This window comes from Lemur catta, chromosome 3 (assembly GCF_020740605.2).
Source record: "Lemur catta isolate mLemCat1 chromosome 3, mLemCat1.pri, whole genome shotgun sequence".
NCBI lineage: Eukaryota > Metazoa > Chordata > Mammalia > Primates > Lemuridae > Lemur > Lemur catta.
The window spans coordinates 92,530,027-92,544,818 of record NC_059130.1 but is presented as its reverse complement, the minus strand read 5'-3'; the positions used below and the strand labels follow the sequence as shown (position 1 = coordinate 92,544,818).

The window sequence follows — 14,792 nt, the reverse complement described above, 5'->3', positions numbered from 1 at the left end:
TCTGGAAAGGAAAACGTGACATGGATTTTATAAGCTTAGTAGCTGTAGATGGAGACTCTCTTGTTTTGTTTGCCAAACCTTTTTAATAAGCCGTGAAGTCAGCATATCAAAGATTGGAATTTTTTTTCCTGGGACCTTTATTCTTTTCTTGGCACTTAAAATAGTTTCAGCCAGCGGGGTATGTATGGAAAAGGAAAACAAATATGAAGTATTTCCCCTATTTTGGTGGTGATTCAGATGAGATATATCTTTACTCCTGTGAAGAAAGACGTTTCTCTGATGTGAGGCAGCAACTGTATACTTAGGCTGGACCGAGAGGGCTGATTTAGTGGAGCAGTGGGTGAGTGGGCACAGCATGGTGTGCTGAAGGGATTGTTTGCCTCTTTATCAAAGCAGTAAGCAGGCAGTAGGAGTTGACTGTCTGGGGAGGGGCTTTTTTTTGGTCTGCTATCTATTATGGATGATTCCAGTCTTCTGCGAAGGAGAGGGTTACAGGTGAGTAAAAGAAAACCTTTTTACTGGTCTACTTCCTATTAGTGTCTTTCGAAAATGCACTGAACAGATTGTTACAATTTTATTTAATTCATTCCAGACAGGAGGCAGGGTGGAATGCTGCTAAGTTCCTCTTTATTCTTCATGTACAGGTATAATTAGAGAATTTATCTTAGATCTTGCTACTTTGGTAGAAAAATGTGGCCTGGGTTTATTTACATTGTATTTAGTGAGTGGAGCAATTAAATCAGACCTATGTGGGATGCAAGCCTAATTTTGGACATTAGACATTATTGCTGACAGATTTCTTACAGGGAACATATTCAGTTCCTGACCACTGTGCCTATCTGTGCTCCCCCAATTAAGTCACATGTATGTGTAGCATATGTTTGATTCTACACATAGTTTTAAGAACTTTTCTAAATTATCACTGTGCATATAGACATCCTGTCCACCTGTCTGTTATCTATCTATCTTAAGTCTTAGGTAGTTTGGCACAGCAAGAGGTATGTAAGGTGTAACAATGAGGGAAAATAGACTGATAGACAATCTTCAACTGAGTTTTAACAAATATCCTTAGCACTAAAAGCATACATGCCAAATTATTTTAAATTTGATGATTAATTTATTGATGCTTTGTAAAGTAGATCATTTCATCCTAGTCTTATTAGTAAAGAACAAGCTAGCTTTTATTTAGTCCATCACAGAATGTTTTTGAGAATTGACAGTATAGAACACTGAGTAAATCAATCAACTTGTGAAGGTCTGGTCATGAAATGTAGCCATTTCTCTTGTTTTTGTTTTGTTTATTTGACATTTGTAAAGCCCTTTTTTGTACAAAGCACCTATGGTCTTTTTTAATAATCATGAATTAACATTATTTTGGTTTTTAAAAAGTGCTCAAAAGAAAATGTATAGGATTATTAAATTTAGACAAAACATAAATTTAAATAAATTATGTTATTTGTAGTTGTTATTATTTGTACCTCTTATTAATGGTGTTGTAAACATTCAAAGTCCACAGGGAGCACCCACTGAATCTTCAGCAGTGTCTACTGTGACCTAGGGTTTAAAAGTCAATAACATAAACTCCGGTGACTTATACTGATTTCTCTGGTTAGTACAGTTGGTTTGATAAGATTTGTCACTTGATTTCTTGGGAGTATTTTGAGAAGCATTTATAAAGTGCTGTGCTTGGGAAGCCTCTCATAGTGGTATGTATTCAAGTAGTTGCTAATTAAAAATGGCTGGCTCTATAAGTGCATTTAATTGCATTGCCTGTTTATATCTTTATTTCTCTTTAGTTGCCAGGATTCAGAAAGTGAATTCTATTAGTTAAGTGGGGAATATTTTCATTTATTGTGCCTGTTTTGTGTTGAATCGATCATTTTTTCCCTGGTGACTGAATCAGTCTCCAGTATCTGCTACCCTGTTTACTGGTGCCCTTCCTCTGGATTCTTTGTTTCCAATTAGCAGGAGTTCCAAACTGCGAAATTATATAGCACTGTATGGAAATACATAGAGGATATTTTCCTAGCCTTACTTAAAAAAAATTTTTTTTCCCCAATTACTTTAAAGTTTGTTCGCCAGAAGACTGCACTGGAACAATCTAAAATGTAAATAATACTTGAAGAGCAGCAGTTTAGATTATTTGTTGTAAATAGTTAAATTATAATACCGAACATTAAAAGTAAATTTTAGATTTATGTACGTAAACACACAAAGGTTAAAGTATGCCCAGTGGTGCAGGTGATCTACTGGTAACTTCAGATTAGAAGTTGAAAGTTCAAATAAATGTTTGGGCCTCACTAATTGCTTTGCTTTTTGGTGCAGTAAGTTAGACTTCCTAAAAATTTGCCAGAAAATCAGCCAAGGTTCAACCTACTTTGATCTGCCTAACTTTCTTTGCCAGGTTTCTTAGGAGGTGGCAGTATAGTAAATAGTGGATTTATAAGTTCCATGAGAGCAGGGATCCTGTCCATTTTGTTCAAATTACAGTTCTACCATGTTCTAGCCATACAACCATGGTCAAATTTTGAAAAACTCTTGATGCTTACATTTACATAGTCCATCTGTATGTTGAGAGTAGACAATGGAGGAAAGGGTTACCAGTTATTAGACTTGCAGTCAAAAAGGCAAGAAATAATAACAAATTAGATGGGATGATTGATAGCAGTGGAGGTGGTAGAGGGTTTTCTGATTGGCCATTTTTACAGATATGTAAAACTCAATAGCTTCCTCAAGGACAGGTAAGTAGGCATATGGCCAGGTGAGGTGAATGGGTTAGGGTACTCTGAACTGCAAGTAACAGAAAACTTGTACTTGCCTCTGAGTGGTTTAAATATTAAATAAATATATTGACTCACAAAAATGGAAATCCAGAGATTGGATGGGTTTCAGAGTTGGGTAATCTGGTGTCTTTGCTTGGTCTCATTGCTCCTGTCTTCTTTGTGTATAGGCCTCCTTCTCAAGTTGGCTTCCTGAACGTTAGAGAAAGAGCTATAGTGGTTTCAGGCTGCACAGTCACACTTTACAACGTCCCTGGGTCTTAATAGTAAAAGGATATCTGGGAGATTATGTGTAAGCATCTTTTCTTTACACTAGAAGAGCCTCCATCTGGTGTAGGAATTGACATTGTTTCACTTGGAAAGCTGTTCAGGTTTGGGTCTGAATATGGTAAAAATTGGCTTTCATCCTGCTACTTTTGAAGCATCTGCATTGAGAGACATTTGAGCTTGAAGTTCTTGTCAACTGAAGGTGCTTTTATATTTGCTCTATTTCCCAACCAATGTTATGGGACATGGTTTTAAGTTTGAAAGGTCAATTGACTAGCCACCATAAACAAGTTTTTTATTGTCAACTCTCTTAGTGGCATCACTTCCACATTAAGTCAGTATTTGCCCATGAGGCAGATACAGTAATTAGTCTTCTTTATATGGAGAGCCCTGTTTCCCAGGTTCTGAATGGAGAATATTTGTTGTACTGGTAAAATTATTGCCCTCAGTCAAAAACTAAACTATAATATTCCCTCCCCCCCGCCCCCCGACTTTTCTGCCTTTCCTGTTCAAAAATGAGAGTACTTGAAGTGCCATTGTTCAGGGGTACTTAACTATTTTGGAGGATATATGACAACATAATATGTATTGGGAAGCATTAATGTTGACAAAGCTTTCTTGGGGCTTTTTTTAAATTTCAGCATATTACGGGGGTACAAATGTTTAGGTTACGTATATTGCGCTTGTCCCCCCTCACCCCCAAGTCAGAGCTTTAAGCATGTCCATCCCCCAGACAGTGCACATTGCACTCATTATGTATGTGTATACCCATCCCCTCCTCCCCCTCCCATCTGCCCGACACCCGATGGATGTTATTCGTATATGTGCACTTAGGTGTTGATCAGTGAAACCAATTTGATGGTGAGTACATGTGGTGCTTATTTTTCCATTCTTGGGATACTTCACTTAGTAGAATGGGCTCCAGCTCTATCCAGGAAAATACAAGAGGTGCTATATCACCATTGTTTCTTATAGCTGAGTAGTACTCCATGGTATACATAAAATATATACCACATTTTACTAATCCACTCATGTATTGATGGGCACTTGGATTGTTTCCACATCTTTGTAATTGTGAATTGTGCTGCTATAAACATTTGAGTGCAGATGTCTTTTTTATAGAATGTCTTTTGTTCTTTTGGGTAAATGCCCAGTAATGGGATTGCTGGATCAAATGGTAGATCTACTTGTATCTCTTTAAGGTATCTCCATATTGCTTTCCACAGAGGTTACACTAGTTTGCAGTCCCACCAGCAGTGTGTGAGTGTTCCTGTTTCTCCGCATCCACGCCAACATTTATTGTTTTGGGACTTTTTGATAAAGGCCATTCTCACTGGAGTTAAGTGATATCTCATTGTGGTTTTGATTTGCATTTCCCTGATGATTTGAGATGTTGAGCATTTTTTCATATGTTTTTGGCCATTATTCTCTCTTCTTTTGAAAAGTTTCTGTTCATGTCCTTTGCTCACTTTTTGATAGGGTTGTTTAATTTTTTCTTGTTGATTTTCCTGAGTTCTAAATAGATTCTAGTTAACAGCCCTTTATCGGATGTGTAGCATGTGAATATTTTCTCCTATTCTGTAGGTTGTCTGTTTGCTCTCATGATAGTTTCTTTGGCTGTGCAGAAGCTTTTAAATTTGATCAGGTCCTATTTATTTATTTTTGTTGTTGCTGTGATTGCCGTTGGGGTCTTCTTCATAAATTCTTTGCTTACGCAAATGTCTGGAAGAGTATTTCCAACATTTTCCTCTAGAATTCTTATAGTTTCATGCCTTAGGCTTAAGTCTGTTACCCACCGTGATTTGATTTTTGTGAGAGGTGAAAGGTGTGGATCCTGTTTCAGTCTTCTACATGTGGCTATCCAGTTTTCCCAGCACCATTTATTGAATAAGGAATCTTTTCCCCAGTGTATGTTTTTGTCTGCTTTGTCAAAGATTAGATGGCTATACGAGGCTGGTTTTATATCTGGGTTCTCAGTTCTGTTCTGTAGGTCTATGTCTCTGTTTTTGGGCCGGTACCATACTGTTTTAATTACTATAGCCTTGTAGTATAGTTTGAAGTCTGGTAAATTGATGCCTACTTGGGACTTTTTTAATTTGGAAATTTATGACTGTCAAGTTATGGTCATCTTATGAAATATGACTCTGTTTAGTTTTTAGTTCTTAAAAACAAAATCTTCAAGAATCTTCAAGATTTCAAACATTCCATTTCTTCTTGGAATTTTTTTTTCATTTAAAAAAGATGATGGCATATGGATAAAAATGTAACCTAGTTATTTGCTTCTGTTGTTCTATGTTTCCTTGTTCTATTCTATGATAAAAATAAAGGAAAAATTTCAGTTTGTACTCATCAGTCTTTAGTACCACTAAAATATTTTCATCAAGTCAGCAAGTCAGTTGGCTTTGAAGGTTAAATGATTTATCCCATCCCTGTCCCTCCTCTTCTTCACCCTGCCACATACATTCCTTTTCTATGTTGCAGCCACAGCAGTCTTTTGCATTTGTTTATTTTTTTCATATTCATTCTTCCGTGGCATTTTCCCATTCCTGAGTGTCCTTCTTCTTCTCTGCCTATCAACCTCCTGGTCATCCCTGTGCAGTTAAGACCTGAGTACCTAATTTTCAAATCTTAATATCATTGTGAATAACTCCAGCATCTTTGCAGACAATGATATTCAGTCCAGCCTCAGATTTTTAGCGTTCCTCTACTGTGTGGATTCTACTGTATTTTAACAGCACCTTCCTCTAGGTTCCATGTGTCTTGTACACGGAGTTGCTTCACTCTGAAATCTTATAATAATCTAAAGTTACATCTCTTGATCACCTCTGAGTTAAATTCCTGTATTCTTTTATGTAAACCAGGATCACAAATTGGAGGTCTGTGAATCACTTCCTATAGCTACGTTTTATTTGGTCACCTTTGGAGATTTAAAAAAAAAAATTGACCAGTACAGTCTCTCCCTATCTATCTCCTCTTGTGTTTTATACTCTACTGCTTCATATATTTACTGTATTTCCTCAGTTCTAAGGCTCACATCTTTTTACTTTTTAACAACTTTGAAATTGTTTTGTGTTATTTTTGATGGTATATTATATTTCAATTGACAGTGCTTATTTTTGTTTGCTTTTAAAAATTTTTTTCTTACTAGTACCAACTATAATGGTATCTCTTGCAGTTAATAGTTTTTCAGATTTTTTTATGAAGTAGTTTGTTACTGCACTGGCCCTTGAAAGCATTTTAGTTTGTAACATTTATGTCTCAATCTAAAGGTCTCTACGTTTTTATTCTCTCCCTTTCCCTTTTCTAATGTCTTGAAGATCTCTGTTCCTTTTGATTTTGTGCTTTGCTTTTAGTGAGTTGGTACCTGTTTGATGTGCTTCCTTTCTGTGTCATTTGAGATTATTTTCTTCTCCATTAATTTATTTGAAGTGTATAGAATTTATAAATTTTCTGTTGTATAACCACTTTCACATTTTAGGAGTAAACCCAATTCAGGCATAATGTATGATTCAGTTTTTAAAGATGGTCATGAGTGTGATCTAATCTTCCTATTTTTCATCTTTAGGTAGTTTTGGTAAGGTTTATATTTTTAGGAGTTTATTTTGACTGCTTTGTTATTTATTGAGAAAAATTTGTTTATGTTATTTGATTGCTCTCTGTCTCTCTCTCTCTTTTTTTTTTTTTTTTTGAGACAGAGTCTCACTCTGTCACCCTGAGTAGAATGCAGTGATGTCAATCATAGCTTGCTGCAACCTCAAACTCTGGGGCTTAAGTGATTCTGCTGCTTCAGCCTCCTGAGTAGCTGGGACTACAGGGTTGCGCCACTACACCCAGTTAATTTTTTCCAGTTTTAGTAGAGATGGGGGTCTTGCTCTTGCTCAGGATGGTCTTAAACTCCTGACCTCAAGCGATCCTCCCACCTCAGCCTCCCAGAGTGCTGGGATTACAGGTGTGAGCCACCTCGCTGGCCCAATTGCTCTCTTTTTAATCTTTGTTGAGTCTTTTGATGTATTCCTTTTTATATTTCTAATATTGGGTATTTAGACTTTCTTTTTTTCATGGTCAGTATCAGCAGGTTTTTTTTTTTTTTTTTCCCAGAAACCAACCATCTCCTCATTTCATCATCATCATTATTATTTTTATAGAGACAGGGTCTCTATAAAAGTACGGTGTTCACCACAGCACCCTCTCCCTTTATTTCAACCCTACATGTTATTTTGCTTTTAGTTTGTCTCTTGCAAAGGCATATGGTAGGTTTAAAAAAAAATCCTCTGTATAATGGTAAATTTGTCTATTTACATTTATTGTGATTAATGATATATTTGGACTTGTTTCTGCCATATTATTTCTTGTATTCTGTGTCCTACATTTCCATACCTTACTGCCTCTTTTCTTGTTTTACCATTTAAAAATATTGATAGAGTGTTTTTGTTTTCTTATTTTCTTTTTCTAACTCTACTGATGTATTAGAACAAATTCATACTTTTAATTCCCCTCTGGAACAACATAAAGGACTCTTTACCTCTTATTATCTCCTCCAGACTTATATGCTGTTTTTGTCAAGTATTATAGTTCTTTCCTTTTTAAAAAAGCTCTACGTGTTAGATATTTCTATTATTGTTGTTATTTTATACAGTCCGTGTTTATTAAGATCTTCATACATTTATTAGTTTTCTTGCTCAATATTCCTTTTTGGATCTTAAACTTTCCTCCTGGGACTATTTTTCTTCTTCCTAAAGTACATCATATAGACATGTTGTAGTATAGGTATGTTGCTAGTAAATGCTTATGTTTGGTTAAATGTCTTCATTTTGTCTTTGACCTTTCAAGGTAGTTTATCTGGGTATATAATTTTATGTTTGTAGTCATTTCTCTTACACTTTGTATATATTATTGAGCTCTCTTGTTTTCCATCATTACTACTGAGAAATATACTGCCAATGTAATTGTCATTCTTTTGAAGTTTTACGGATCTTATTCTCTGGCTCTTAAGCTCTTTTCGTCTTTGGTGTTTTTCAGTATTATTACCATTTACCTAGTCTTGATTTTTTTAAAAAAAATAATCCTTCTTGGGATACATTGTGCTTCCTGTGTATATGTATTCATTTCTGTCAGGGGCTTTACAAATTTTTTAGCTATAATCTTATCAATTATACCTTTTGTGTTGACTTTTTCCTTCTGGTATTCAAATTAGACACGTTGAATACAAGTGCTACACGCAAGAGTATGTACTGTATATTCCATTTAAATAAATTGTCAAAACAGCAAAACTGATCTATGAATTTAGAAATCAAGATGATGGTTTTCGTAGGGGAGTGGATGTAGCGGCTAGAAGAGGGAGCATGAGGAGGCTTTTGTGTTGATGGTAATATTTGTTTTCTTTGTTTTGGCTGTTGGTTATACTAGTGTGTTTAGTTTGTAAAAATTACAATTATATGCTTATGTGTACTTTTCTGAATTTAATTGCATTCCATTAAATAGTTAAAGAATATTTGTTGTCTTCTTTAATCCACTGGGAAACTAAAGTATAGGATGGTGTTAAACAAAAGTTATGGGAGGCCATTATTTTGGACTAGGCTTCTGCACTAGGCCCCAGCAGACCAGACCAAAGCAAAGCAAACCAAACCAGAATGGAGTCAGTCCTGCTGAAACAGGCCAATTAAAACAACAACAATAATGAGAATAAAGCCCAGGAGATGGAGAGCAAACAGAGGGGACCTAGTTTACCTGAGCCAGCATGATAGGAAAGTTCTTTCTGTTTTAATCCTATAAGGAAAGTGAGTTTGAAATGACCCCTTTCTGTTCCTTGTTTTTGGTTTCTTCAGCCCTTTTTTTGCCTCTAAATCCAACTCCCTATGCTCAACTCAGTAGAACACCCATTCTGTTTTGTAGAATGAGATGTTACCTGATTCTAGAATTGCAAATAAAAGTCAATTCAATCTTGTTGTAAGTTTGTCTTTGGACAGTGGTGTTGTCATCAGCAATGGATTCTGAGTAGGCCCTGGAATGTTGTTCTCCACTCCTACTCTCACCCCAAGCAGTGTTATTTATGTTAGTCATACTATGTGGGTTTAATTATGAGTTATATTTAGAGACATGTAGTCTTTTAGTGGTAGAGAATGCTTTTTTCCCTCCTTAATTTTAAATGTTAGTTGAAAAGTTATTTGTCTCCAAAACCCAACCGTCTGTCTACTTCCAATGGAGTAGAAGATTGAGATACGTTTCTTGGAGCCTGTTAATTTCCTTCTCCAGGAAGAGTGCTGGTATTGCAGTGAGAAGAGGAATAATTACGTGTGTGTGTGTGTGTGTGTGTGTGTGTGCATGTGTGTCTGAGTGAGAATTCCATAGAAAGTGTGAGGGAAGCCTAGAGAGTGAGCTACCATAGGCAGAGACAGCTTTGACCCATAGTAATCTCAGTGCTGGTGACAGCTGACATAAAGGACAAGCACAGCCTTGTGACTCTTGGCTTGCATATTTACTTGTGGGGGTAGTGATTACTGCCTTTGGACACTTGACCTTTGCCTTTTCTTTAGAAATATTTTATGGCTTTAGTCATTGTGAATAATGAGTAATGCATATAGGCAGTAATTTCTCATGGGTCTACGTGAATGACACCATGTCATTTTTTATGTAATACATTTATAAGTTTGCTTTGTGAACAACTGAAAGGGAGTGAGTGGTTATTTAGGATTTAGTATGTATGGCTTTGCAACTTCATTTTATAGTTCAAGATCTTTTATTTTGCTAAATACGTCATATATTACTTAAAGCTCTCTGGGAAGTATCATTTTTGGTAGGAAATATCAAAGTGCTTCACTTTGAGGGATCCAGTTGGTAATAAAAGTATAGAGACTGTTAAAACAATGTATTCCTTGAGTGTTGGGGGTAGAGTGATGGGGAGGTAGAGTGTTGGAGGGGAGGTTAGTTTTTGGAGACTAATACCTCATACATTAGCTGTAGAGCTTTGCTGGTGGTGGGTCAGATTAGAAAAATGCAATTTCTCATCACTAATGATAACCCAAAGTGTCTAACCTTAAACTCTTAAATGTATTTTTGTATTCTGGCCTTAGGATAACTTTTGTGAGATAAACAAAGTAGGTATTTTTATCTCAGGTGTGCAAGTAAGAAAAATGAGATTTAGAAAGATTTAATGACTGGTGAAGATTTTATGAGAAAGTGAATAGTAGAATTATTTATTTTGTTTTGTTTTGTTTTTGAGACTGTGATGGTATCGGACTCCTGGGCTCAAATGACCCTCCTGCCTCAGTCTCCCAGAGTGCTAGGATTACAGGCACGCAACCACCATGCCCTGCTCAGAATTATGTTAAATATTTTTCTAGCTCTGAGCCCTGGGTTCTTTACATCATGTGGAAATATCCTGTTAGTATTATCAAGCTGTCTTTACTGTTCCTCAAACTCATTTGATAATAAGACCTATCATTTATAGAATAAAATACTTTCATATGCATTATTTTATTTGACCTTTACAACCACTGTATCTAAGCCTTTGAGGTAGGTAAGATCCCAGGTCACCACACAGTTACATGTTATTGAGCCATGACATGAACCTAGTTTTCTGAACTTCAAATTTTGTGCTCTTTCCCACATTTCTTCATTGTATAATATAAATACTCTGTCTTGTAACCTGTTCTCAAGGTGATGCCCTGGAAATTCAATAGAACAAGCAAATGGTCAAGAAGAGTGAAGTATGTTAGAAGTACATAGGAGTACCTCTTACGTGCATACTAGTTTCACCCTGGGCTCCTGACCTCCAGATCAACTCATGCTGAAGTGTCAATAAATGGTGGTAAAACACCACAATGCCCAGAATGATAGTAGTGGTGAATTTGCTACATGGCAAAGGCAGATTTTTGTGCATGCTAGCAGGTTCATTTGTTACCAGAGCTGAGGAGATGTTTGCATTTGGGGATAATGGTCCTCTTATGATCAGTTAGCAAATGGTATTAAAGAAAATGACACTTACAAAATGTTGGAGAAGGAGGGTAAATTGGTACAATTTTTGGGAAGCAATTTGGAATATCTGACACTTTATGACTTAGCAGTTCCATATCTAAGTGTATACTTCCAAGAAACTTTCTGTACATGTGCACTAGGAAATAAGTACAAGAATGTTTATGGGGCATTGTTTTGATGGAGAAGAAAAACATGGAAAGGAAATTAAATTTCTAGCTGAGCAAGGTGGTCATGCTTGTAATCCCAGCACTCTAGGAGGCCAAGGCAGGAGGACTGCTTGAACTCAAGTTTGAGACCAGCATGAGCAAGTGTCTCTACTAAAAAAAAAAAAGAAAGAAAAATTAGCTGGGTATCATATTGCACACCTGTAATCCCAGCTACTCGGGAGGGTGGGGTAGGAAGATTGCTTGAGCCCAGGAGTTTGAGGCTGCAGTGAGCTGTGATGACACCACTGCACTCTAGCCTGGGTGACAGAGTGAGACTCTGACTCAAAGAAAATTAAATTTCCATTTACTAGAGAATGGATAAATAAATAGACTGGACTACCATCTAAAGATTAATGAACTGGCTCACGCCTGTAATCCTAGCACTCTGGGAGGCCGAGGCGGGTGAATTGCTTGAGGTCAGGAGTTCGAGACCAGCCTGAGCAAGAGCGAGACCCGTCTCTACTAAAAATAGAAACAAATTAGCTGGCCAACTAAAATATATATAGAAAAAATTAGCCGGGCATGGTGGCGCATGCCTGTAGTCCCAGCTACTCGGGAGGCTGAGGCAGAAGGATTGCTTGAGCCCAGGAGTTTGAGGTTGCTGTGAGCTAGGCTGACACCACGGCACTCACTCTAGCCAGGGCAACAAAGTGACACTGTGTCTCAAAAAAAATAAAAAAAAAAAAAAAAGATTAATGAACTGAAATGAAATGTGTATCACCCAGTTTTCATGATGTTGACTCACATCAGCAGAGAAGAATACATATATGAAACCATGTATTTATAATTTAAAACAATACTAATAATTATTTATGAATATTTATATAATAAAATATAAAGATGCATATGAAAAAGATAAATAACAAATTAAGAATAGTTGTTAAGTGAGGACTGGTGGGAGCAAGTTACAGGGGCCCCAATTTTTATTATGACAGTTATTTCTCATGCCGCAAGTGTATGTAGTCATCTCTTTGTTATATTACTTTTTATCCTTTTTTTTCAATTTTTATACTTATTTGTCTAAAATATTTTCTAATTATCCCCCCTCCCCCCCCAAAAAAATTCCCATTTCATTCCTTTTGTATCCCTACCACTGATGATGTGAATCCTTTACAATTCATCAGCAGTTAATGGCTGGCCCAAAGAGTGCCTGGAGTCTACACTGGGGAGATGGTTCCATCTAGTGGGAAAAGTGTTGCAAGTATTTTTTGAGACATTCTTTTTAGGAAGGAAGAATAAAAGATAATAGTTAACCTGACTGCTGTTTGTTTCACTAAAATTTAAGAAACAAAGAAAAGATTATCATTTAGAAATGCTTAGTCTTTGCTGTTATTAAGATAATCACTGTAGATCTCCTAGAACATATAGCCAGACAGGACTCAGATGGGTTTTCCGTCTAACTTGTATATGTTTTTGTTTTTCAGAAAGAGTTGAGCCTTCCAAGAAGAGGCAGCTTGTAAGTAGATGATTATTACCATTATGATTATGATTATGATCTGCTTAGGAATCTCCCTTGGGAACTGTTTTCAATATCACTTGGAAGAATGCCATTCAAGAATTCTTTTTTTTTTTTTCTGTGCACTACTATCTGGGCCAGGGAAACCAGTGGGTCAGCTGACTTCTCCCACTAGGTCAGATCTTCCCCTCTTCCCTGTACCTCTCACTCCAAATCCCTTTCCCTGTCTCAATTTTTGCCTAGCATTTTAGAAAAGCTGCCACATAAATATCCATCACAATTTTATACTTGTGTTTGGGGATTTACTGAATTTTAGTAAATCCCCAAACACAAGTAAATCTTAGTAAATCTTATCTTCTTAGACTCCTGCTAAGAAGATAAGAATATTCAAATCTTATCTTCTTAGACTCCTGCTAAGAAGAATATTCAAATTAAAACTCTTTGCATTTACATCTGTCCCATAATGTGGTGCTAAAGGGAGACCAACTTTTCTGACAAGTTGGGCCAAGTTTGGAGACTAGGTTGAAATAGGTCCTCAACTGGGTCCCCGCTCCCCCACTGGCTTCAGGGTAAGGGGAAGAAGTTATTAGTCCTTGTCCCTAATAAGGGTATATAAGAATATAATTTCTTGTATTTTCTTGGGCTGCTTTTTCTCTAAGAATTCTTTTGGGGTGCTATTAGAAATTTGGCCAATCAGAATCACATGGGATGCTTGTTAAAATGCAGAATATGAACTTACTGAATTGGAATGTCTGTGTTGGAACCCAAGAACCTGTATTTTATACACCTACACCACACCTGCACTTACCGTGATTTACTAGTAAAGCCAAATTTGGGGATTGTAGAGTTGTGATAAAACAATGGTTTTGAAACTTTTCATTGAAGAAACATGGGATATAATTAAGGAGGAAGGCACAATATTATTCATATTTATTTATTAAATATATTCTATGTTCACATATGCATTTTAAAAACGTATGAAATACATAGTAATTCTTTCTGTTACTTTCTATTTTAGGATTTTGTTTTGAGAAAAGGCTCTAATGACTAATTTGTCCTCTGAGATTTTTATGAAGACTTTTTGGCTGGTTTATGAAAGCTTATTGTGGTTTGATATAAAGAGACTCAAGTTATGAGTCAGAAAAGTCCTAACCAGGCAAAGGCACCACCAGGGCTCTTAGTGGGATGATACTCCAAGTGGGCACACATAACTGAAAGGGAGTGGCTTTTCAGCATCATATTCAGCAAATATTTATACTTGGTCATTTTTCTGGTACTTTTGCCATTTTTTTTTCTTTTGGTTCGCTCTGTTTGGAAGCTCTCAGAGATTTGCCTTTTTTAAGCTTAAGTGAAATAAATTAAGGCCTAAGGCAGTTAGCTTCTTCCAGAAATGTGTGTCTCCAGTGAATGGAGTTACTGTGAAGAAGGAGAAGGAGACATATCCTTATTTTTATTTGATACCAGAAGAATATTTTTGTCATTGTAGTGGTATCTAAACTTAGGCCTACTCTAACTGCCTTAAAAATGTTTAATTAATAAGGATCAGAAATAGGCTTTCCCTTTCTTTTTGATAAAGTAACTCATATTTAAACGATTGATCACTCAGTAATACACACTAATACCTACTATGTATTGGACACTGGTCTAAGTTCTGAGGTTATAAGATTCAGTTAGATAAATTCTTCTATTTTGGAGAGCTTACACTTAAGCCAGAAGTTCTTCAATATAAACAGTATCTTTTCTTAGCTCTAAAATTGGAGGAGTAGAAAAAGTTTAGTTCTGGAAGGAAGTGTGGAAACATGGATACTAATCTAGGCTTTGTCACTAACAAGTTATGTGTGGCTTTAAACAGAACTACCATTTCTGGCCAGGCATGGTGGCTCACGCCTGTAATCCTAGCACTCTAAGAGGCTGAGTTGGGAGAATGACTTGGAGTTGGAAGTTGCAGTGAACTACCGTGACGCCACTGCACTCTACTCAGGACAACAGAGTGAGACTCTGTCTGAACAATAACAACAAAAAAAAGAACTACCATTTCTGGACCTGAATTGCCATACCTGTAAAATGAGGAGATTGGCTACCTGATCTCCATGCTTAGTCATCTCTCCA

The 14,792-nt window shown here is 36.5% G+C and overlaps 1 protein-coding gene across 6 annotated transcripts in view; it reads left to right on the top strand.

The window, feature by feature from the left end:
• MAST2 (microtubule associated serine/threonine kinase 2) overlaps positions 1-14,792 on the top strand; it is a 196,118-nt gene that overhangs the window by 71,032 nt on the left and 110,294 nt on the right. For all 6 annotated transcript variants that reach the window (XM_045545523.1, XM_045545522.1, XM_045545520.1 and 3 more), the window contains one exon: positions 12,652-12,683. In XM_045545523.1, the coding sequence (XP_045401479.1) occupies positions 12,652-12,683 (32 nt within the window). The remainder of the gene's footprint in view (positions 1-12,651; positions 12,684-14,792) is intronic.